General features: G+C 43.1%; 1 protein-coding gene across 3 annotated transcripts in view; it reads left to right on the top strand.

Moving 5' to 3' along the window:
* Positions 1-26001, top strand: part of CDC50B (cell division cycle 50 P4-ATPase accessory subunit B) — a 272588-nt gene that overhangs the window by 211286 nt on the left and 35301 nt on the right. For all 3 annotated transcript variants that reach the window (XM_086956405.1, XM_086956404.1, XM_086956402.1), the window contains exon 6: positions 11540-11665. In XM_086956405.1, the coding sequence (XP_086812531.1) occupies positions 11540-11665 (126 nt within the window). The remainder of the gene's footprint in view (positions 1-11539; positions 11666-26001) is intronic.

Raw genomic sequence — 26001 nt, forward strand, 5'->3', positions numbered from 1 at the left:
CACACAATACCACTCAGTGCCACATTATTATATGCTACATAATTACAATGCAACATACACTCCAAACAATACCACTCAGTACCACATAATTACACGCCACACAATTACACTCTACTGAATACAACATACACTCCTCGTAATACCACTCAGTGCACATAATTATATGCTACATAATTACAATGTGCTCAACGCAACATACACCTCAAATGCCACTCAGTGCTACATAATTACATGTTATGTTATGTTATATGGATATTTATTGCGCGCACAACTACTCAAGAGTATCCTGGCGCGAAGCATAACCACAGAGAGGTCGAGAGCTGAACAGCAGAACAAAGCAGCTTTAGTAGGCTATGTTAAAAAGATGGGTCTTAAGGAGCTTCTTAAAGCAACCAAGGTCTCTGGTGTCCCTGAGAGTGAATGGGAGGGAATTCCAGAGGGTGGCGGCTTTGACCGAAAAAGATTGCCCGCCCAATCTGGTTCGCCGGAAGCGGGGGAACTACCATCCTTCGTTGGGAAGCTGACCTTAGGTGGCGACTTGGAACATGGAAAGTCACTCTTTTCCTGAGATAGGCAGGACCTGTATCATGAAGGGCTCGATGCGTGAGTACCAGAGCTTTGAATTGGACTCTTTGGGCCACCGGCAGCCAGTGAAGAGTAGCCAATTGATGTCTTATGCTGTTTCGTCTGGAGATGCCCAGCAGGAGTCTTGCGGCAGCATTCTGGATAAGCTGAAGTTTATTAACCAGAAAGGAAGGGGAACCCAGATACAAAGCGTTCGCATAATCCAGGCGGGATAATATGAGGGCCCTAGCGACCGTTTCTTTAGCTGGCTGGGGTAAGAGAGGAAAGAATCTGCTCAGAGATCTGAGGGTCCCGAAGCAGGCACCCGTCAGTCGCTTGATCTGCTCTGCGAACCTCAGATCTTCGTTGAACCATATGCCCAGGTTCTTGGCTGGGCCACCTTCAGTGAGGGGACGGGGAAAATCAGGGGGCCAAATTAATTCAGTGAATTGGCTTGGAAATTGACCGTATAGTAAGATCTCTGATTTTCCCTCATTGCATTTGAGTTTGGCATGAGCTAACCAGGTGAAAACGGCTGCCAGGCATTTTTGTGCTACATCAGTTTCTACTGTCGAGTTGCTCCATGTAAACAGGAGCTGGGTGTCATCGGTGTAGGCCATAATTTTTGCACCCAGCTCCTCGGCCAGGTAGATCAGCGGGGTCATATAGATGTTAAAAAGAAGTGGGCTCAATGTAGAGCCCTGTGGGACCCCGGTCTGAACAAGCCTGGCCGAAGAAGAGTGCGGTGGCATCCAGACTTGCTGATAGCGGGAGGCCAGAAAAGATTCCAGCCAGGACCACACAGCCCCAGTGATGCCAATCTCAGTGAGGCGAGCCAGGAGGAGTTGGTGAGGAACCGTATCAAAGGCGGCAGAGAGGTCCAATAAAATTAGCGCCGCTCTGCCACCCTTGTCCGTGCACTCCCTAATGGCTTCCACCACAGCTGTCTCAGTACTGAAGGATGACCTAAAGCCCGACTGGGCTGGATGTAGCGCACCAGACTCCTCCACAAAGGCATTCAGCTGCCGAAAGACAACCTTTTCGCAGACTTTCGCCAGTGCCGGGAGCAGGGAGATGGGGCGGTAGTTGGCTGCCGTAGCGGGGTCTGCCGAGGGTTTCTTCAGGAGAGGCAAGAGTTTGGCTTGCTTCCACTGCTTAGGTACCACTGCCGATTGTAGAGACCAATTGATCAGAGTAGTGACCTCCGAGCCTACACAGTCTGCTACTCCCGCCAGAACTCTTGCCGGGCAAGGATCCGAGGGGGAGCCTGATTTTAAGGATTTTAGAAGTGTTAGGATGTCCAATTGTTCCACCATGGTGAATTTGGAAAGGCAGCTACTAGCGGGGGCGCTAGGTGCCAGCTACGGGGGGTGTGAGGCAGCAGTACTCATAGCTAATCCCTCTTCAATAAGCCTGATTTTATTGATAAAGAAGGAGGAGAGCTCCTCACACCATTCGGCGGAAACCGGGATCTTTTTATGCTCCGCTATAGGTGAAAGAAAGCTTTGGACTATAGCAAAGATTTCCTTATCATTGTTATCTGCTTTTAGGATCCTAGCCGCAAAGTAAGCACCTTTCGCAGTCTTGACTGCTGTGTAATACTCTCTTTGGGCTACACGGAGGTCCACTTTAGTTTGCGGGGAGTATGCAACCCTCCAGAGCCGCTTGAATTTTTTGCAGGACCTTTTTAGTTCTTTTAATGCTGGCGTATACCAGGGTTGGGACGGTAGCATGCGTTGGAAAATGTTCCGAGCCGGTTTGGAAGCAGTCTCGACCCCCGACTGACCCAGCTGTTAAAAAGATCCACTTGGCTTTCTAAGTTGGTGGACCGGTCGATTTGGGAGTGCATGAGGGCTTCCACCAAACCAGGAACATTAATTTTTCGTGCTAAGGGGCCTGACTGGGTGGGAGGGTGGTGGGATGACAGTGTCACATACCAGGAGAAAATAATCACAGCATGGTCGGACCAGGTAACTGGCTGGGGATCTTTAAGGACCAAGGGAAAGTTGGAACAAACTAAGTCCAACACGTGTCCTAGTGAGTGCGTCATTTTAGAGACCCACTGAGTTAGGTACGTTATGGCCAAAAGGTCTAGAAGACCCAATGTGTCCGAGGAGCTAGAGGAATCCAAGTGAATGTTAAAATCTCCTAAAAGGAGAAACTTTGGGAACCGTAATGCACGGTCCGTCAAAGTGTCACCCAAGGAGTTCAGGAAGGAGCCAATCGGCCCCGGCGGTCTGTAAATCAAGGTCCCTCCCAGAGTAAAGTGGGGAGAGAGTGTAAAGGAGAAGTCAAGGGCTTCACCATCCAGCACACTCGGTGATTTATCGCAGGAAAAGGCCCATGTTTCTCTGAATATAACAGCAGTGCCGCCCCCTCTGCCTGAGGAGCGATCGGCTCTAGCCAGGCGATATCCACGTGGGACTGCTAGTGCAACCACTGGGGCACATGAATCGCTTAGCCACGTTTCTGTGATGAACAGAATGTCTAGATTATTGTCTCTAATGAGCTCAAATACATTCTCTGCATGTTTCACCATAGAACGGGCGTTTATGAGAGCTGCCTTGATAGGATGCTCACTCTGGTTTTTGGGAGAGGAATGAGATAGGCATGAGGGGAGCTGAAAGTTACAGACCTTACAGTCCCATGTGGTATCGGCGCTCAGCGAGCACCTCTGCAGACCCACATGAGAGCCAGGGTTCAGGGAGATCAGGGTGTCACGACTGTAAGACAGGGGACTCAAGATGTCTAAGGGAGAAAGGGCAGCCGGACCGGCACTGGGCACGGTCCAGGCGCGGACGGGCTTGACTTTTGCGCGACTTCGGTGCACCCGCTGCGCCCGCCCGCTGCGCCCCCACCAGCACATGCTGATAAATAGAGAAAATAAGGGTAGCGGGAGGCACGGTCACCTGTCTCCGCCCTCCGGCTTGCTGTAATGTCCCTGATTGGTCCGCCTACCTCCCCATGAGCTCTCCACTCAATCGGCACCCAGCCGTGGTGGAACGAAGCTCGGGATTCGGCGACCAAAGTAAGTGATGAATCAGAGGATCAGCCTCACTCGCTGACTTCCTCGTGAATGTGAGCCAGTAAGCAGCGCGGGAGACAAGAAACACGATAGTAGTCTAAAAGTAGGAGCAGCAGCCACATAATTACACTTGATCGCCCTCACTCTGTCTATCGCCCTCACTCGGTCTATCGCCCTCAGTCTATTGCCCCTCACTCTGTCTATCGCCCCTCACTCTATCAATCTATCTATCGCCCTCCCTCTAGCTATCTATCGACCTCACTCTATCTATCACCCTTACTCTGATGCCCTCACTCTATCTATCCATCGCCCTCACTCTATCTATCGCCCGCCCTCACTCTATCTATCGCCCTCCCTCACTCTATCGCCCTCCCTCTAGCTATCTATCGCCCTCACTCTATTGACCTCACTCTATGTATCTATCTATCACTCTCACTCTATTGCCCTCTATCTATCTATCTATCGCCCTCCCTCTACCTATCGCCCTCACTTTATCTATCACATCACCACAGCATCACTCAGCACCATCACAGCATCACTGAGAGGCACCACAACATCACTATGCGCTACCACAGCATCACTGAACGCCACAGCATCACTCGTCGCCACCACAACATCACTCAGCACCACCACAGCATCCATCTGTGCAACCATTCAACAACAACTGGTTCAAATATGTTCGCTCAATGTTTCAAGCTTTATTACAAATGTCACAAAAAGATGTTATTTCACTTCTGTTCTTGGATTTTCGTCACAATAAAATACACTGAACATTATCTTCACAAAAGTTATACACAAAAGTTTAAGCTATTGCCATTATAAATTACAATAACTTTTATTCAAGTATTAATTAATAAAATAATTAAAAGCCATTGTTATTTGTAATATCACATACATCCCAGTCACTTAAATACAACACATATTGCATTACAAATGCTATAGGTGTCACATTTGCGAAAATTAGAACTATTGGCATTGTAATAAAGCAAATAATTTCGCGATTTTCAAAACCAACACATAAATAAAAAATGTCATTTACAATACCAATAGCTCAAACTTTCCTAATACGAGACCTATTCCATTGCAAATGCTTGTTCTTTTTGCTCACAATCACAACATCTTGTTTTCCCTTCTCTATACCTTCACTACAGATGTTCTCATACCTTCTTTTTTGCCCTATCACACGCATTTCAAATACAGGATATTGACCTAAATTGGGAGCATATACTCTTCTTAACCTATTGTACTCTGTTACACAGTTTGTATCTGCAGTAACCTTTGTATCATCAAAATCAATCAAAAACAAACCAGATAAAGTTCTGACTCTGGACAAAGCAACATATGCTATACCCTCTTTAAACATGGTACTTCCAATGTTCACCAAAGTACTATCTACACTTCAACTTTGAGATTTATGAATAGTTACTGCATATGCCAGAGAAACTGGAAACTGTTTTCTACGGATATATAAATCTTTAACGAGCAAAAAACGAATTGAACAACGACCAATTTGTTTCATTTCTTCAATCTGATCAAATTTAATTTTTAAAAACTCAATTCCATCTTTATTCGGATAATTAACAAAATCTACAACTTTGCCCATTGCTCCATCAAATAAACCTTTTTCTACATCCAAATTACGCCTTAAAATTACCTGACAGTTTCTACATGCATATAGATTCTTTTCTAAACCAGCAGTTTTAGATATAGATTTTTCTAAAGAATCCAATTTTGTTTTTAATTGTTCTGTCAAAATAATAGTGATTCCTTCATGCTCTATTTTATCAATGGCTTCCATTTTTATTATTTCTTCATTTTCCAGCGTCAAAAGTTGTTAATAGAATATAGTACGCTCGTGCAGTATTGGCATTAAGCAGTTGATAGATTTGTTTTCTGCAATTTTCATATATATTTTCCCAGGAACTATATTTTCATTTGGAAACAAATTGGAAAGTAATCGACTCTGCAAAGCTTGTCTGCCACGTTCTGTCAGTACTCCAATTCTTATATCTTGAAGAATAGTTCCATAATCAACATCATTTGCCTATCTTACGAAGGTTAGAGGGGAATATTCACATCTTTCCGGTTAAGCTGCATGGAAAAGAACATAAAATATTTGTGCATGCGAACGACGTAGCTAATATCACACCAAACCCAGGGAGAGCTATAGCAGAAATTGAGACGGAAGCGACAAACTTTGGGGTAGTGTCAGGATATCTGATAAACAAGGGGAAGACGCAATTCGTTCAAAACAGTCTGCAATTCATGGAGTAACTTGTATTTTGTGCAGAAATGAAATTAGAGGGAAGAGGAAAAAAAGTGCTGTGAGTGCATGATGATATTAATCTGTTTATATAATGCATAAATGCTCATTTGGACATTAAAGGAGAATTAATATCTTCCTATCTGTCTTATTAAAAACATGCATAAAAACATTTAATACCAGTATAAATAAGTCATCATATAAAAAGATTTGATAAACACCCTGTGTATAATGAGTGCAGAAAAAATCTCACATCTAAAAATCATAAGTATATAGGTATAAAAGTGAATACTATATACAGTGAGGAAGCAGAACATGATGAAATGTACAAGGAAGTGGCTGACAAGGAACTTGACCAGCCACTTACATCAATATATACGAACACGATGTTTATTAGGTGCAACGTCTCAGAATAGGTTAACTCCCTAGATCACAGGGAACCTGACCTATCTAGGGAGCCACTAGGATGCAGTTTAGGATGGCAGATTTTCTCAGTCCGGCATAAAGATATTAGAGTGAGCGTTTAAAGAAAGTGACGTAGGAGTTCTATAGTGAGTTTTATTGACTCCAAACTTGCATGCTCTGCAAGTAGTACATTTGCGAAAACCTGCTGATATTAACCAATTGGGTTTCTGTTGTAATTCAGGGCTGCTCTGATCTAAAATTGCACCCATGTTTTGTTTTTATATATAATATAATATAATCTCCTACCTTATTAACCCACAACCCCTCAACCCATACCCACTTAAAACTACCAGTGCCACCCACACCCACCTTAAATCCTAAAAATACCCTTTGGTTAGAAATGGAATTCCTGGTGGCTGAGGTATGCACCCAAATCAGACAGGAACCACCACTCTAGCCAGGGTAAGCTAAATGCACAATAAGATAACCTGTACTCACATTGTGGTAGCTTGACACAGAGCAGTCTGGCTTATCTACAAAGGCAATGTGTAAAGTAAAGTATTTGTGAAACACACACACACATAGTAGCACAATGAATACACCACAAAAATCCACAAAGGGTTAAAAAATAAAGATCTGGAGTAATGAATTTTCAAAGAAAACACCAAAAACAGTGCTTAGAAGTCCAGAGGTTAGAGAGGAGCACCTAAGGTAAGGGTAGGACTCTCAGAAGGCAACAGCCCAGCAGAATTGTAGGAAGTATTTTGTGCCCAGAGGCTTCAGGAAGCAGGAGATAAGCCCCTGGAGATCACTTGAAGGGAAGGCAGAGGCCAGCTCTCCTTCCTGCTGAGAACAGGAGGAGCAGGTATAAGGGCAACAAGCAGAAAATCAGTCCAGTTGAGTCCTTCAAACGGCGCAGCCAGCCTTCCAACAGAGGTTCAGTTCAAGATCCAGAAGTGTCTGATTTTAGGGGGTCAGAGAAGTGCACAAGGATCCCTTTCAACCCAGTCCTGTCTGCCTAGCTAACCCTAGGGGGGTGGGGGGGTTATCAGTGCTGTGTGAAGACAGGACATAGCCTTTTCAGATGTAATTGTGTGTTTCCTCTCTCCCTTCCTGGCCAGGAAGGCTATCCGAATACAGATGAATCCTCTGTCACACTCAGCCCTTCCTGTGCTTGTGGCTCTCTAGATGTAATGCACAAAGTGTAGCTGTCACCCAGCCCATATGTGTGTTGGAGACCGCCTGTCTGGCACAAAGAGCAGTAAGTACAGAGAAATGTCCACTTTATAAAAGTGGCATTTCTAAAACAGTAATGTTAAATCCAACTTGACCAGCAAGGAGGATTTATCATTACCATTCCAAACATATCAAACATGATAAACCTGCTCCTCTCTGATCAGGAATTACAGCTTAAATGCTGGCCTATAAGAGGAGTAGATCTCACAGTAGTAATAAATTAAATAGGCGAGTTTGTCACTACCAAGATCACTACCAAGACATGCAAAACACAAAGGTACCTGTCCTACCTTTTACTTGCATAGCACCCTTCCCTTAGGGTTGCTTAAGGCCTACCTTAGGGGTGACATATATGCAATAAAAGGGGAGTTTAAGGCTTCGCAAGTAGTTTTAAATGCCAAGTCGAAGTGGCAGTACACTGCACACACACACATACACACACACTGCAATGGTAGGTGTTAGACCTGGCACCTTGGCGTGAGTTTCCCTTCCACTTTTTGCTGGTGTGCCTCCGATGTTTTGCTGGTTTTCCGATACTCAGGGCACTGCGCCACGGCCGACCCGTGCCGCAGTGCAAGTGCTCCCTACTGTAAATTGTACATGTGATTGGTATCCATGATTGGTTCATTGGATTTACTGTTAGTCCCTAGTAAAGTGCACTAGGAGTGCCAGGGCTTGTGAATGCCAATACTGCTAGTGGGCCTGCAGCGCTGGTTGCGCCACCCACAGAAGCAGCCGTAAGATGTGTCTGGGGACTGCCACCGCAGAACCCGCGTGCAGTCTCGTACTGTCAAGCTGGCTGGGCAAGTGCAACCACTTGCCAGCCCCGAAACCTTCCCTTGACTTCATATTAGTCACCCCTCTGGTAGGCCTGAGGGCAGGGTGCATTGTAAGTTTAAGGTAGGACAAGCCCTGATGTGTGTGGCATGTCCTAGTAGTGAATTACAACTAAATTCGTATTTCACTATTGTAAGGCTACCTGCTTCCTTTAGGCCAGAACGGGCTGCTGGAATTATTACACTCTATAATCCCAGCAGGCCCAGGGAGCATGGTAGAGAGTCATGTTTAGTATGCCTGAACTCAGGATGATGAAATATTTCTTTTAGTAAAGTTTATTTTAATATCCTGTGTTTGCAAATGCTACTTTTAGAAAGTTAGCATTTGCTTGCCTAACCATTTCAGCCCGCCTCTGCTGGTATGTGTATCTGACTGTCTGGGATGTGTGAGTGACAGGGCTGGGGGATGACAGGTGGTGAATGCGCAGATTACACCTTAGTGGGAGGTAGGAGTGGCTCTTGACTCTGAATCTTGCTGTGCTCTGCCACCACAATGCTGGCTCCACCCTCCTGGGGAGCGACTGATGACTCAGCCGACATCTGGCCCCGGAAGGGCGAAGCCTCATCAACAAGGTACTTCTGGCTGCCCCTGTCCACACAATGCTGGCTCCACCTCCCGTCGGGCGTCTGATGCGCCTGCCCCTCACACTGAAAGCAGAAGCCGGATTGCACCCACCAGAGTACTCAAGGACTGAAAGTGGCTATGCAAAGGCCCCCCTGGCCTGCGAGTACAAAAGAAATGCAGTATAAAAGTAGGAGCCCTGCTCCTTGTAAATTAGATCCTGTTTGTGCTACAGAAGGAACTCTGCCCGACGAGAAGGACCGGAAGGACAAGGAAGGGTGCTGACTCTTGCCTGTGTCTGGTGCCTTGCTGCAGAAGGAGAGGAAAAGGAAAGACTACAAAAAGACTTTTGCTTTGTGAAACTTTGTGCCAAACTCTGCTGAAAGATCTCCAAGGGCTTGCTGCTGAACTTGCCCCCTGACCAGCGCCCCAGGACCAGTGGGTGCTACATCCTGAAGAAAGCAACTGTGTGTGCTGCTTATCGCTGCAGTACTGCCCGAGGGGTCTGGGAGCGCTGGGCAAGCCTGCCACGCTCCCCGTAATCCAAGGCATCGACATCCCCCCAAGCATCGTGACCGGGGCCCAAAGCACCAGCGAGAGCAACGTGAGGTCCAGCCGCCGCTGGCCCGAACACCGTGACCGCATCTGCACCGGGAGCCCGAGAGCAAAGTGAAGGAGGACCCGTCCGGTCCAAGCTCCCGAATTGACTGCGCTTCGAGCCGTCAATCCACCTGCGAAGACGGACAGCCGCCCTGTGATAACCCCCCTCTGGTCGGTAGCCTGCCCGACAGCCCAGCTGTGAGCGCACAGCTGCAACCGGCCCTTGGCTGGGTACGTCCTGCACTTGGGGACCGTACTGCCACTGGCCGCCACCACACAGCCGCCGCCTCCAGGGTCGGAGCGAACGACGAGGAAAGGACCCTGCCGCCACAGAGCACCGCTGCCCCGGATGACCCGTAACCTGCCCGGCTGAGAGCCGCAGCGAACAGCGACCCCGGAAAAGCAACGCGACGTGGGACAGCTCCCCTGGAAACCGCCCGCTCCACAAGAATTTGAAAGGTACTGTGTTGTATCCTCACGATGCGAGCGTCCTGCAACCCGAGCTCGCACCGCGCTATCTGCTCCCAACGCGAGCCGCCTCTGAAACCGAGGCTCGCACAGCTCCTGGTCCTCGAGGCCCGAGCTCCTCTCTGAAGCGAGCAGAGACAGCGGAAAGCGCATTGAGGCGCTACAAGACACTGAACCTTGCTGAACCTGGGCAGAAGGCCCAGAAGATTGCTTATTGCTAAAACAGAACTGTGGCAACCTGAACTCAAGTAAACTGGAACCGCTATTGAAAGTTTGACAACTGTATTTACAAACCTGCCTGAAATCTATATAAAGATATATATTTTTACAAATACAGTTTGGTGTCATTCTGTGGTGGGTTGGTTGTGATGGTGTAATATTGCAAATGTTTAACCCTATGTGCCCCAAAGATTAGCCTAAGACTGCTTAAGCCACACTACCTAGAGGGTAAGCAGAGGTTGTCTTGAAGGTAACCCTCAGCCCTGACGAGGAAGAGAGTCCCTGCTTGTCGCTAGTGCTACACTGCGCCAACTAGAGACTCCCCCTTCCTACAGTAGGCGTGAGACGGGTTTGAAAGGCTATTTCTGTGGATGGCACAATCAATGTTGCAGCATGCTAGCAGCATTTGAAGTACAGGCCCTGGGTAAATGGTATACCAACTTATCAGTAAAACAAATATGCCAATCCGGTATACACCAATGTCCTCATGTTTAGGGGAGAAGCACATGCACTAGCTAGCAGTGGTAAAGTGCTCAGAGTCCTAAGGCCAACAAAAAAAAGAATCAAAAATGGGAGGCAAAGGGTAAAAAGTTGGAGAAAAGACCACCGTAAGGATGATAAATCTAACACCTTGCCAGCCAAAAACCCATACCCACTTTGAAGCCTAAAACTACCTTTGTCACCCTAAACCCTAAAATTACCCTTCCCACCCAAAAACCTGTACCCACCCTAATCCCTAAAAATATGATTGCCACACAGAAACCCCTACCTATCTGAACCCTAAAATTAGTCTTGCCACATAGTAACCCATACCCACACTAAACATCAAAAGTACCCTTGCGACCCATAACTACGCTAAAAAAACCTTGCCACCCGAAAACCCATACCCACCCTAAAATTACCCCTGCCACCCAAAATCTCATTCCCACCCTAAAATTACCCTTGCCACCCAAAAACCCATACCCATCCTAAAATTATCCTTGCCACCCAGTAACCCATACCCACCCTAAATTATATAAATATATTCTATAATACACGTACCTGAACAAAATACTTGCATTTTTGTGGTAACTGCATATTTATTGTCAACAAATTGTGTGGTTAAGGCATGCATGGTAAAGACGCATACGATGTAAAGCCCGCATGGTAACTACGCATCTGTGGTTCCGACCAAGTGGTAAATGCTGATTGCCCTCCTGTGCAGAGTGCTATCTTACATAAGGTAGACTTTCTTCAAAATTCTCAAAGCTAATTAAAACATGATTTTTGCATTCTTGTAGAAAAAGCAATTTAACTTACTGTACTTTTCAAAATTGCATAGTAAAAGATGCCAGTATTTTTCATGTTTTGTTTTTTTTAAGATACTTTTCGGTTGATTTACAATGGAACAGAAGTACCATTGGAAGGAAAGGGAATATCTTGGTGGTCTGACTATAATATAAAGTTTCGGAACCCAAACAACAGTGCTACCGAGGCAGTATTTAAAGGTTTGTGTTCTATTCAGTTATAGATTTTCTTTTCTTGTGTAATAACATAACAACATGTGTATTTGTACGCACATTCAGCCCTAGGGCATCTTTGCGCTGAGTAACAGATGTTTATTGTTATGCTACTCAATGGTATAGTCCAAACTGGAGTGTCTGCTTCTTGAAACCTCTGGAAAATGGTATATATCATAATCTGGATTCAAAATGGATACTTGATAATGTGCAGGGTGAGTTACATACTAAAACAATTCTCTGTCTGGGATCCAACAATGTGTGAATGCTTCCTAGTCCTACAATGTCTACAAATTATTTAATGTCATGCATTTACAGAACCCAATGTCCACTCCCCGCCCTGTAGCAGATACACTTTTGCAAAAGAAGCTGTGATTTCTTAACATTCAAACTAAATCCTCTTGAGGAATGTATGTAGAATGATTACAAGGCAGTCCTCCATAACACCGTTCTAATATATTGTATCATTGAAGAGCTAGAAGTTATTCCAGCCAAATCTAATCTAGAAAACATCCATATAATATAAGCAATTAGTTAAACCCCCTTGTTAGTATTAGAAAAAGTGCACTTATTGATAAGTAAACCTCTTTAAACTTTGCCTGATTGATTGAAATACTTGGATATAAACTAAACAAGACTTCCCAGGCCCTTTTACCAACAGGTCTAGACTGACTTGATACTATCATATCAGCACGTTTAAACTCCTTGTCTAACCTAGAACCAAACCCGATTGCTTTACAATTGAAGAAAGAACACAAGCTGTCAATATCATACTTTCATAATAATAATATTCTTTAAGTGCAATGTGAATGTAATAAATGCCATTGAAAATTAATAGCCCACATCAACATATATGAAACAATAATGCTAACCTTAATTATTTATTCAACAACACGTATATGAATTGAATGGAAATAAACCTACTGCTTATTATGAGTTCTTGTCTTAACAATAACTCTTTGACAAGTCATTTATAACACGAATCTACAAAATTGTCTCTGTGCACAAGATTAATTAAGAAATCTTAGTCTGTGCAGTTAGTTGCAGCTCACATGTATCAAGAGGTTTACTAGTGGTTAAGGTTCACAGATTTAACAGAAATGTTGTATGGTATTTCTGAACCCTAGCAGAGTATGCTATTGTCTAAAGGCCTCTGGAAATGAGTTCTTAACATCAGGGCCTATGACAGAAACTCTTACATTTCCCTTCCAATGCAACTTTATCCTTGGAATTTTATAGAGCATCTCACGGTCTAATCTTAAAAACCACCCAGGACTTTAACCGATTAACCTGTCCAGCAGCATGAAATCCAAAGTAGACTTTTACCTAGGGAATTCCTAGGGAATTCTCTATGTACATTAAAACCATATAGGCTGGAAGATACAATACTTTAATCTCATGATAGCTGGGTATGTTGCTTGTGTTCAATAATGCGGTGAGAAAGGTCTTAAACAGGGAAGCCTTTCCCCAGATAATAATTCTGAAGCCTTGTGCATGATGTATTTATTTTGCCAAAGACATCATAAGAATGGCACATCTCCAGATTCTATGTTGCCTCAGAACAACCAAGGTAATTCATTATTTAGGGGACTATTTAATTGGTTAGTGGGTCTTAAATAATCTCTTGCACTCCTCATTACTTTGATATGAAACTATCGGTTTGCAGCCATTATCCCGCATTTTTTATCCCGCGGACTTTCAGGCCGCATACCATTTACGCATAAGGACATTGATCTCGCATACCATCATCCCGCATTTTTTCAAAACGCATGTGCATTTTTCACGCATGCCTTTAAAACGAATTACGTGTGGTAAATGCATTTGCGTTTTGAAAATCACGAAGACGAGAGAGGTAAGGGGGTTTGGGTTAATTTTTTAGGGGTGGGGTTGTGCTGGGGTAGTTATTGTGTAGTGTTGTGTTAGTGTAGTGTAGAGTTGTGGTGGTTGTTTAGTGTAGTGTCGTGCTGGGGGAAGTGTTATAGGGGTTAGGGTAGTGTTGTAGTGTTTGTGTAGTGTAGGGTCATGCTGGCGGTAGTGTTTTAGGGTTTAGGGTAGTGTTGTAGTGTTTGTGTAGTGTAGGGTTATGCTGGAGGTAGTGTTTTAGGGTTTAGGGTAGTGTTGTAGTGTGTGTGTAGTGTAGGTTCATGCTGGGGGTCGTTTTTTAGGGTTTAGGGTAGTGTTCTAGTGTTTGTGTAGTGCAGGGTCATTCAGGGGTAGTGTTTTAGGGTTTAGGGTAGTGTTGTAGGGTTTGTGTAGTGTAGGGTCATGCTGGGGGTAGTGTTTTAGGGTTTAGGGTAGTGTTGTAGTGTAGGGTCATGCTGGGGGATGTCTTATAGGGTTTAGGGTAGTGTTGTAGTGTAGGGTCATGCAGGGGTAGTGTTTTAGGGTTTAGGGTAGTGTTGTAGTGTTTGTGTAGTGTAGGGTCATGCAGGGGTAGTGTTTTAGGGTTTAGGGTAGTGTTGTAGTGTTTGTGTAGTGTAGGGCCATACTGCGGGTAGTGTTTTAGGGTTTAGGGTAGTGTTGTAGTGTTTGTGTAGTGTAGGGTTATGCTGTGGGTAGTGTTTTAGGGTTTAGGGTAGTGTTGTAGTTTTTGTGTAGTGTAAGGTCATGCTGGGGTTTAGTGGTTTAGGGTAGTATTGTAGGGTCATGCTGGGGGTAGTCTATTAATGTAGTGTTGTACTGTATGTGTATGGAAGTAAAGTGCTTTCTGGTAGTGTTGGGGTCGTGCTGGGTTGTGTAAATGTAGGAAAAGGACTGTGTGTCAAGGGTGGGTGGTGCATAGTACTACATTACAGTGTAGTGTAGGGTTGGGTAGGGTACTTTTACTTATCTTAACTACTTTAACAACGAGTATACCTTTAATATGCATGCCTTTTTGTTGTAAAGGCATGCGTGTTAAAGGCATATTCATTTTAAAAGTATTTGTACTCTTTATTTGCGGCCTAATAGTACTTGCGGGATCAAATGTGCGGTATGATGGTATGCTGGATGTTTGTCTGCGGTCTGACATCATATATTCGAAACTATCTGCAGGGGGCCCAGCCTGACTTGCACAACTGATTGCTCTGAGAGGAATCTCCTCTGCCATAGGTCTGCAGTAGTAAGCCCTACCTACCGCCCTCCCTCTCTTGTCTGTCCTGTCAGCTATATAAAAGGGTTTCTGCCTTTTTATTTCCAACTTCCATTAGGTCTCCAGCCCTCTAACTCGCTAACTTGTCTCATAACCTTATTTTATGTAGCTTTTTTAAATGTATCTCTTTCAAGCGGCGGATCTAGGGTTGTTTGCTTTAACTAGCCCCTACCTGGATTTACCTAGTCTAATGTACTTCTCCTGCTATTGTCAAGAGGCAGAAGGGACATGACATTTTCAAGTCCCTACACATTGAATGGAGCTCAGTCTTGAGTGAACTGAACACCAATGATCCTCGCACAGAAGAGGTGTTGTAATTACTTTTTGAATTAAATGATAGTGCAAGGAAGTCACACTGACCTAAGATTCTAACAAAAATGACATGTTTGTTTCGATCCAATTATTAGTGCAAAATTACCTGACAAACTCACCTCTACTCATCACTATGAAAACAAATTTCCCAGTTAAGATTGGTTTATTTTGCAGTTACATTTTATGTCAAGACTGCGGGCTAACTTTGTATGTACCTTCTTTTATTACCATCAATAGAAGCACTTCAGAGCTTGTCATTGAAACCACCAAACCTGTAGAATTAGACCGTTCCTGCAGTTCATAAATACCCTTGATCAGCTATCAATTACCTTGTTATTTCCTTCATCTAGGGCAGCTAAGTATCTTCCGGTTTCTTTCCAGTATTGTAAGTGAAGACTGTATATGAGTGTGAGAAGAGTTTGTAAACGCCTGTTTTAGTGCAGTGAGACCTAAGGTGAGCAGTAGTGTGGAGTCAGTTTTCCAGTTTATTGCAATATTGTTTTTGCCAGGCTAGTGTTAGTTTTTGTGCCTTTGGGGTTTTGTCACTTAAGTGATTATTATTTTAATCTAATTAGGAATGTAAAAGAAAATAAAAGAAAGTGGTTCAGTTTTACTTGGATCTGAAATGTGCAACCGTTTTACCCGCTTGATTTGGCATGGGGTAGGCACAATCTGACGCGTCGTTCAGGTGCCGCGCACTAGGTGCTTTTCTCTGAATTTAGTTCAGCATTTGCAAAAAGCACAGCCTAACCGCGCAAGACCATCAGTTTGTTTGGCTTTGTGATGCGATTATGTAATTGTGTCACAAGTACGTGGTGTGATCTCACACGAATATGATGGCAGCATCAGGGGCGGCTCTAGGCTCATGGCGGCCCTGGGCAGGGAGCGTAGGTAGGGGGCCCCGGAAGACGGGGTTCGGGTGGTGTGGAGCGTGGAGGCCAGTGAAGAGGGGGGTCAGGGTGTTTGGAAGTGGAACAGACCCGGAGGCCACCAAATCCCTGCCAGGGGCCGCCACGCAAATATGTATCCATCCTCAAAGGATTATTATATTAAGAATATATATTGTCGTGGTGGCCCCTGGGGTTTGGTGGCCCTGTGCAGGTGCACAACTTGCACATGCCGAAGGCCGCCCCTGGCAGCATTGTTTGGGAGGTTTTTCAGTAAATGGGAACATATTGTGTCTTTCGTTGATCAATTGTTTTCTGTCCCAAAGCGATCATGTGTACCATATATTTTTTCTAGGCAGTACGAAGAGAGAGAATCATTAGATTGAGAAGCATAACTGAAACAGGTGACTCTAGTGCTTCTGTACCATTTGAGGCAATACAGAAGAAGAAAACCAAGAGGTCTTGGCCTAGAGGGCACTGCAATCAGCCCTTGGAAAAAAGAGAAAGTTGAATAAAGAGTTTGGTCTGTGGATGAGAGTGACAGAGAGGAAACCAAGAAAGTGGATAAGAAGTTATGAATGAGAAAGTTTCGGAGAAGAATCTTCAGGAGAAGAGTGTGAATAAACAAGATGAATGTGGTCTAGGCACAATTTAGAGGTGGTGATCTATGCAGCACAAGTGAGATACAGGATATAACGGATTTTAATAAGGAACTACATTGCAGTGGTAAGTGCTCAGAGGTTTAAGCCCTGCAGTATGTTTTGGACCTTACGAAAGGGGAAGGCTGGATAATGGATAATGAAGAAGTAGTGGTTTGTCTAAATTAAAAACGAAAAAAGGAGACTAAAGGATGCCTTTGGTGAGATTTCTGGCCTCTGGCAATTCGTCTCCCTAGGAGTACAGACTGGTGGCCTGTGGGTCATGTTAGTGAATACAGTAGACATTGGGCCTAGATATCCTAAGGGCTTGTGTTTCCCTTGCACAAGTCCTAAGTCTGATTTTCTAAGCCACTCAAAACCAACTCAGAGTAACGCAAGGCAGCACAAGTCACCGCCTTCCGTTACTCTGCATTGGGAAGGCGTTCCATGGGTGGAGTGTGGGTGTTCCCACGCATACAACGATGGATTAGGCATTTCCAGATCTACTAGAAGATTTACTAAGAATAGTAGTCCTTGGAATGCATCAAAATGGTACACCTTCCCAACAGAGGCGTAACAAGAAGTAATAGGATTGTTGATTTCTCCACATTATTTTCTCTTTCTGCAGCACACATAGAAAGAAGAAAATGTGTCCCTTCCGACACAAAAATAACCCTGCATGTAAAGTAAGCACCCTGAGTTGGTGCTAAGCTGCACAAATTTCGCCAGCACAGGGAAAGGGCAGGAATTTGTTTTATTTTAGTAGATTTGGCGCATTCCTGCTCTCTTCCTGTCACTCAGGGTAATGCAGCAAGTTGTTTGCTGTGTTGTGACTTTTGAGTAAATCTGGACCTTGGTCCTTAAGCAGATCGAGAGAGACTAGGAGTGTTTTAAAAGTGGACCTTTAAAGAGCAATTATTAAGCATCTGCTCTGCGTAACTCCTGATTTAGACTTCGACCTGATTAGTTTTTAACTTAGACTTGGTTGAAATTCTGGAAAGCACCTAGAGAGATCACTGAAACAGTGCCAAGATAAATTGCCAGCATACATGTATCTTGAGCATTTTAAAGAAGCGGAAGTAGATGTGAAGTAAACTTCTTACATGGGTAGTCAGAGGACTAGCTTTAAGCAGGGCAAAATTAATTCCGGAGAGACCCATGAAGTGCTTATAAACATAAACCATAAATTGAGAAATTAGTGGAGAAGCAGATTAGTGATGATACAAAGGTGATTTTGCTTGGCAACGTAATGCTGAAGGGAATTGGCAAGTGTGTTTTCAACATCACTGAGCTTGATAAAGTACAAAGTTAAGGCAGAGTCTCGTTCTGAGTATTTCATGCAAATATTCAGTTTTTCCTTGAGAATGAGTGTAGGACACTTTGAAAGAGCCAGAGTGCCACAGGTAGATTCTAGCCAAGGTAAATATGATGGTTCATACTGTTTCCCAGTCGAAGGTCAATGGAATGTGAGTTAATGCAAGAGCAATTGCAGGATTAGAATAAGCAATCCATGGGTTTTTCAAGCCGTTGAAGGTTTCAGTATACATGTTACAGTGGTACCAAGTACCTTCAGGGACCCATGGAAGTTTGTATTCAAGGAACAACCATGTATGTTGGTGGATACAGAATTGGAGAAAACGCTGTTAAAAGATGTGAATATTCAGGTTGCAGAGTTCAGCAATGTTTTTGTAAGTTCCCTTTTTTGGTTGAAAAAAGTACAAGGATGGTAGCAGTGATAAACTAAAGAAAACTGAAATGGTTCGTCCAGTAGCAACACTTCAAAACGGAGATAATTCACCTCCTAAGGGCTATTCTTAGGGAACAAGATTGGCTGTTCAAGTTGAATCTAATAGATTCATAGTTCATGGAACCCATGCAAAGAGTCTAGAGTATATGCAACTCCTATGATCAAGTTGTCTATAGCTGTTTTTAAGTCTCTCATTCAGCTTGGCATCAGCAGTGTGTCCACAAAAGTAATGAGGTCAGTAGCAGCATAGTTGCAGGAAATAGTTGTAAGGTGAATTATGAACCTGGATAATTTTCTTCTGTCCCATGATAGTGTTGAAGATGCAGTCCAAGTTAAGAGAGGAATTGTTGGATGGTCTGGGATTCATAATAAATCACAAGAAGTCAATTATGGAACTGTGTAGGCACTTTGATTTCTTATGTGTCCAGGTGAATACAGTGAAATCTGTGCTGAAACTTGTAGTGATGACGGTAAGAATGATCATGTTGAACATAGATTCTTTTTTTCCCCCTCTCTGGGGATGTTGGCACTCGTGATGATTAGATAATTTGGTGGCCCAGCTGAGTAGGATTTTTTTTTTTTGGGGTAGGGTCCAGCCCAGAGCTTGGTTTGGAATCAGACAGAGGGCTGATGAGAGGGGGCTGTTGGTCAGATGGGCCATAGAAGAGAAAGGGTTGCATATGAATTGTTTGGAGATGATTGCAGTGTTTTTTATTTTTGTCCCCCTCCCCCATACATAAATTGCTTGGGAGGATGTAGGTCAAGGAGATTATCAGAGCTCACAAAGGAGTTCTGGAATTTTTGCCTAAATTTCACTTGGATCATCAGCCAGGTCAGGAAAATCAGGGAGCCAATGGGAACTCCCAGCGCTAGAGGAATTACAGCAATTAAATGTTGAGGCATGCGTTTTTCAACAGGATTTCGATTAATTGTGGTGCACTGGAGATGGATCTGTTTGTGCAGAGATTGAAAAGGTATATTCAGAGATTTTTCAAAAGCAGTTGCGGTACATGCTTTTCAACAATACAAGACCTTCAAGGGTTTTGTGTTTCCTCCTCTCGTAATATTTCGGAGGGTTCTGATACTGGTCAAGAGCCAGAAGCTCTAGGTGATCTTATTAACACGGTTTGGGGCATTTGGTATCACAATAGTGTTTCCGGGAGTGGTGGAGTTAGAAATAAAGGAAACTGTTTTTATTCAGGCAACGCAGTTTGTCAGTAGGCCCTGGAGGGGAGGAGCATATCCTTGTGGAAAGTTGAGTTTTGAACTTTTTTGCATGGAAGATATCAACAGAGCTATAGAATTGGAGGGTCCTTTTCTCAAGACTTCAGAGCTCCTATTGGGGGCCAGGTGCTACAAAGAGGTATAATAAGGTTGTAGCAAATCTGGGTTGGTTGATGTGTGGAAAGGGGTCTAGATCCCTTGGATGATCAGCAAAAAGTGAGCGACCCAAAATACCCTTGAGGGCTTGGGTAATTAAGTAGAAAGGTAAAGATGCCTTCAAGGGAATTTGTTTAGAGAGTGTTTGATAATTCAAAATGATTTACAAGGATAGATTAATATTCCTTATCAACAATCAATTGAGCAAAGTAATTTTTGATTAGATATGAAGCCTCTATTAGGTCAAAACATATAAACAATATATAAACAACAGACACAAAGGTGTATTAGAAAAATATAATTTTATCAAAGAGTCGTTTGGATAAGTAGTTTCATATACAGATAAGTGATAATACAAAAATACTTAGGCCTGTGGGTACACACAAAAGTGAATTAATAAGTGACTCAACAGAACCTAAGGACACCTATCCCAAATCAAACTGAATAAAACAAGACCGGGATAAGATGAAAGGTCGACGTTTCGGTGTCCTAAAGAACAATTGCAGAAACCATCTTCAGGACTGATGTCAATTGGGATCTGTATAGAAAAAGTTGCAATCGGAAATGAAAATGTTTACAGTTACAAATCTATACTATATACAAACGTTCATTACACCTTTGTGACACAAAAAAACACTTCTAAAACAGACAAAAACATGGTGATACATACAAAGATAACTCTAGTGATGTTATCATACTTAAAACCTTGGAGTTATTTAGGCAATTTCTTTGACATAGGCATGTATATATATTGCATCATCCTAGCACGTGTATCTATATTTCAAACGGGGACAACATCAAAACTAATTTTTTACTTCAAAATACCCATTTCAATTGAGGGGGACTTTTGTTTAGAAACATTTTGCTGGTGTGTCATATGTTTTATTAAAGAAATACATTTCAGAAACCTATATTAGAAAGCTTTCCTCAGTCAAATAAATACATACGCTTACAATTTTATGCACAGAAAGTAGAAAACAATGATTGTTTTCATTCCATCTTAACCAAACAATCCGATTTACAATAGGGTTAAGTTCAAGATACTTAGGGATTCATGCGGATGCTATATGAAACCAAACTAATCTGATGCATCATTAGTCATAAATATTTACCTCAATTTGTAATGCTGCAGGTCTAGGGTGGTTGTAACTTGATTACAGTATCGTGTAAAATTAGGTACTTGTGCTGCTTCTAGATATAGGTATCAGAATTACTTGATGTATGGCCAGGAAATATAGAGATATCAACGAAACAAGGGAAGGATATTTTACCTATTTGTAAGTCCGTATGGCTCCTGAGTATATTAATCAGGTTATCAATTGTATGCCGCAACCTGGTACACTGCAAATTAAGAACCGGGTTTTAGAAAATATTGATGTACGAGTCTAAAGTTAGTTTTAAAAGAAAGGGAGAGGGTTAGCTACATACCTATAGTTCAATGATGGAGTGAATTAATTCAAAACCGGAAGATGTAATCTTCAAAGATCACGGGGTTATTTATTAGGATATACAGCGAAATCTGTAAGAATAATTGAGCCCATTATATATTAGTTTTACAACGATGGATTAACATATCACAGTAAAAATAAAAATAGATACCTAGTTAGGTCGCAAGAGTAGAGTAGTTTCGAGGCGTACTTCAGTTGGACATAGGTAAATGCTCTAAAGAAAAAAGACAAATTTATCAAGGCTGTAGAATAACAAAGGGGCAGTTGTACCTATAGCTATATGTGGCGTCTAGCTTACCTAATATCACGAATTGTAGCGAAGTGCAACGCAGCATGCAACCGAATTGGAGGCGAAAAGCAATCGCTGTTTGAAGCACTCTTATTTAAATCGCGGTTTGGAGCTCGAAATAGGACTGGAATTTGGCGGCCATATTGAGCTAGTCAAATACTTGTAAACAGAGATGATTCATCTGGTTGTTGGATACATGAATATCTTTACTAGTTACCAGATTATTCAGTCGCTAGATAATCGAATAGGTTGACTGGCACATGGACTATGATAATGTGTACACCGAGTGATATTTTCATAGTTTATCGATGTATTAGATATATAAGAGTTGAATGGTAAATCAAGATAATAATCACGCTATTTGTCATGTATAACGTATAGGGCAATGAGAATGAGATGGAAACCCTGAATACAAGAAATCAATCAGCTAAATTCACAATGGTTATATAGCACTGTGATAGAGAAAGGAATAGACCTAGATACTGTGATCTTTTACTCTTTCATAGAGCATCCACAATCTCTAAATATAGGTTGTGGGGAAATCCACCATCATAAACAATCACATATGCATCATAGAGTATATACAGTCAATATCACCTACATACATTATATGTGATGAATTTTGTAGCAACCCTATTTACTATACATAAGGACCAGGTAAGGACAAATACAGATATGGTTCAGGCTAACAAGTAGTTATAGCGAAAGGCTGTTTAGGGAAGGCATGCTAAGGCGTGCCACTCAGTTGCAGAGTTAAGGCCCCTTCTAACAGTGTCAGTAAGACAGATGAGTTTGCCTTCTCGCAATGCAAGGATCCTGTCAATGTTATTCTGTCTTTTGTTAGGTCTTATCACTTCTAAGACTCACCACATCATGTCGGTTTCCTTATGACCCAATTGTAAATAGTGTTCAACTAGGGGCGCAGTTTCTTTTTTGCAACGGATCCGTGACTGATGTTGCAGAATTCGTTTTTTGATGGGTTGAATGGTTTTACCCAAGTAGTGTAGCAGGCATGGGCATTGAATGCAATAAACCACGTTTGTGGTATTGCAATTAGAGAAATGTTTGGCTGTGAAATTAATATCATTAATTTGACAGGTTTTAACAGTTTTGGTAGTGGCACACGCCGTACAATTGTTACATTTCTAATGACCAACCAGTGGACTTAATTGCCTCATGTTGTCAACAGTGTTTTCAAGAGGGGTATTGTCATAGGCATGAATTAGCCTATCCTGTAAATTGGTGCCTCTTTTAAACGCAAAGAGGGGTTTCTGTACAAGTTCAGGAATAGAATGAAGCAAATTCCATTGTCTTGATACGATTCTTTTGATCGCATTAGAATGTGTACCAAGAGTGGCCACACATACAATGTTGGTTTTGTTTTGTCGATCTTTGACAGTCAGCAAGGCCTCTCGGTTGTTGTACCAGGCCCTTTTCATTGATTTTCGTAGTAGTCTGCAAGGGTAGCCACGAGAATGTAGTTTATTTTTAAGCTTGTTGGCTTCACAAAAGTAGTAATCTTTAAATGTACAATTTCGTCGAAGACGAAGAAATTGGCCAAACGGTAAACCATCCTTCAATGCTCGGGGATGATGGCTTGTGTGTGGTATTGGGTTCTTCAGGCCTACATACTCCGCAGAATACCCTCTACACCATAAGAACTGTTAGCACGGAAACTAGAAAATGCAAAAGACAAGTTTATTAAGACCCCCATGGGGTGGTGGTGCATTCCTACAGCACCCTTCGGTAATGCAAGAAGTATCACACCGAACATCGGTGCGAGTCCTTCTTTTATACAGTTTTTACAGTAATAAAAGGTAGGCGGTACACAGTTACAGAGTTTTAGGTACATATATGGTCATTTTTGGAACACAGCCAACTCTTGGGAGGAGCTATAACACCACTGGTCAGTTTGGCGGAACATTCCTAAGTTATGACTGGTCAATCTAAACTGTGCATGTGTGAGCTTGACCATTACTAAAAATAGCCTGTTGCTGGGCAAACTCAAGTAGTCAGTGGTACAGGGGAAGGACAAAGGGCATGCTGACCACGAGGCAACGCATTCAACTAAAATGGCCGCCGATACATACAAAATGGCGCCCGACAACTATAGTCAAGATAGGGGGAAAATATGTGTAGCAAAACTTAACGCTAACCCGATCACCGCCAAATTACGGCAGACGACCCTTTTAGCATTTAGCTGAAGCTACCTCATAGTGGACGTAATCGGGGTACTCATCTCCAATATCAATAGACATAATTTGTGCCACTTCTTTATGAATCATTTGTTCATGTTTAGCAAAGGCTCGTTTGGATGGAATACAAGCAGAAAGGCACATGGAGCATAACACAGGGCCGCACTGGATACAAAGGCATAAAAAGAATAATATCCCAATTATTACACATAGAATCGTCAGCAACTTCCAACCCCAAGTACTAAGTATTGACCAAAACCACCCCGAAAATGTCCATGTACCATTATCAGGATGTATCTCAGCAGCAATTTTAGGTTATTTGGATATGGCATCATACACAGAAGGTGAGTTATTTGGCACGTATACACAACAACTACTTCCGATAATGCGGCATGCTCCTCCACGATCAGCTAATACTACATCTAATACCGTTCTGTTCTGAAGCGTTACAATTCTAGTTATCTGAAGCTCCTCAGTTAAATTTCCTCGAGCAAAAGCGGTGTCATTAGCAACAGCTTCCACAACACGAGTTAACCGTCTTATTTTTCGACTATTCAAAGCAGCTCCAACAAATGAAAAGAGACCCAAATTAAAATCGACATATTGTTGCAACACAGTGTCAGTTTGGTCTATGTCCTCAAGGACTAATGCTCTCTTTACCCTATTCAATATGAAGTCGTGATAAAGGACGTAATTGTTATGATACATAGGTGAGGCAATAAACACAGGGGGTAATACAAAAGATATATAACATGTTCCTAACCATCCTATAGGGAGACGATGATAGCCTTTATTTCCACATATAAAATACGTATTTCGGGAGGCCACAAATGAAATGCCATTTGGAGTGTCAAAGGTAAGAGTGGTGTTACATTCACTTCTGACAACTGGGATTGTACCTTTATTACGAACACAGAGATCAGCTTTGGTATCAATAACAGTAATTACATGTGAACTAGACATATTGACGCTCCGTTTGGTATTATAAATATGTGGTGCTGACACGTTGTCGGGGCGGTACTCCTCCCATTCAAACTTAGTTCCTTCAGCTTGCGGATAACCATTTCGATCATTGTAACATATTTTGTTGAGTCGAAAGAGCAGCCCCCCTTTCGTTGGCCATCGCAAAGTGAAGAGGAGTGTGTACCAGGCATTACAAGAGCCATTATGGGAAAACGGGAGTGGGATAAGCGGTGTGCCTCCTTTCTTTTGATGTCCAGGCAACATCCCACATACCCAGCAGTTCGAAGTGTTAGTCATATTGTGGGTGTGATGCAGAATCTGGATAAAACTATTCAAATAAGTTTGTCGGTGTCGCTCTTCATGATAAGGCAGAGTAAAATGGAAATGTTCTGATGGAATCAGGGTAGTTGGCAACAAATGTTCTCGTACTGGTACCACAAGTTCTACTACCCAAGCTATCGCAGCTATCACAACAATTGTCAGTACAAATAATACTGCACCAAGAATTCTCTTGTCTCGCACTGCAGAAGACGCCATAGTTCAAAGTTCAAAATGTCTCAAAAACACAACTAAAAAAATAAAAATATGAGTGCTGAGCTCCGAGGTAGCCGTTGGTTTCTTCTCCGAGATTCAAGACGGGTGTCGCTACACTTGGCAGAACAGATCCCCCCCCCCCTTGATATTCCCGGCTTCCGTTTCACAAACCCCAGAGCGGTAACTCAACCAGTCTCGCACAAAAAAAAACAACTGCTTATCGTGGTCGTAGGTTGTATCTCTCTCTCCCAGAAACAGTGTGGTCCGGGAAGGCTCCCTCCGATTCGACAGACGTTACAGCTGGGCTCTTCTCCTCGTCCAAGATGTCTCGATAATCAGACAGCACAGTTGGGCTCACCAGATCCGGAGAGACACGGCGGCAGTGAGTAGAGTGCACCCACCGCTTCCTGTTGGTGACTCGCACAGCCGTACGAGTTGCAAGCAATACCTGCTCAGGGCCACGCCACCTCGGTTCCAGGCTGCTTGTTCTCTCGAAAGAACGGATCATAACATGGTCCCCAGGACGAAGATTATGAGCCTCTCCAATAGAGTTGTCGGGGAGCGCTTCTCGAACCTGTTGATGAATAGAAAGTAAATCATTTGTTAATCGTGCCAAATAATCGTTCATCATTATACAAGGCACATCATGTAACAATCGAGGCTTAGGAACTCCCCATATATTCATAGGCCTTCCAAACACCACTTCATAAGGTGTGAGGCCAGTTCGGGAATGGGGCACTGATCTGATAGATAGTAATGCCAATGGCAGGGCATCTGGCCATTTCAAAGACGTGGATGCCA

This window comes from Lissotriton vulgaris, chromosome 2_1 (genome assembly GCF_964263255.1).
Source record: "Lissotriton vulgaris chromosome 2_1, aLisVul1.2, whole genome shotgun sequence".
Lineage (NCBI taxonomy): Eukaryota > Metazoa > Chordata > Amphibia > Caudata > Salamandridae > Lissotriton > Lissotriton vulgaris.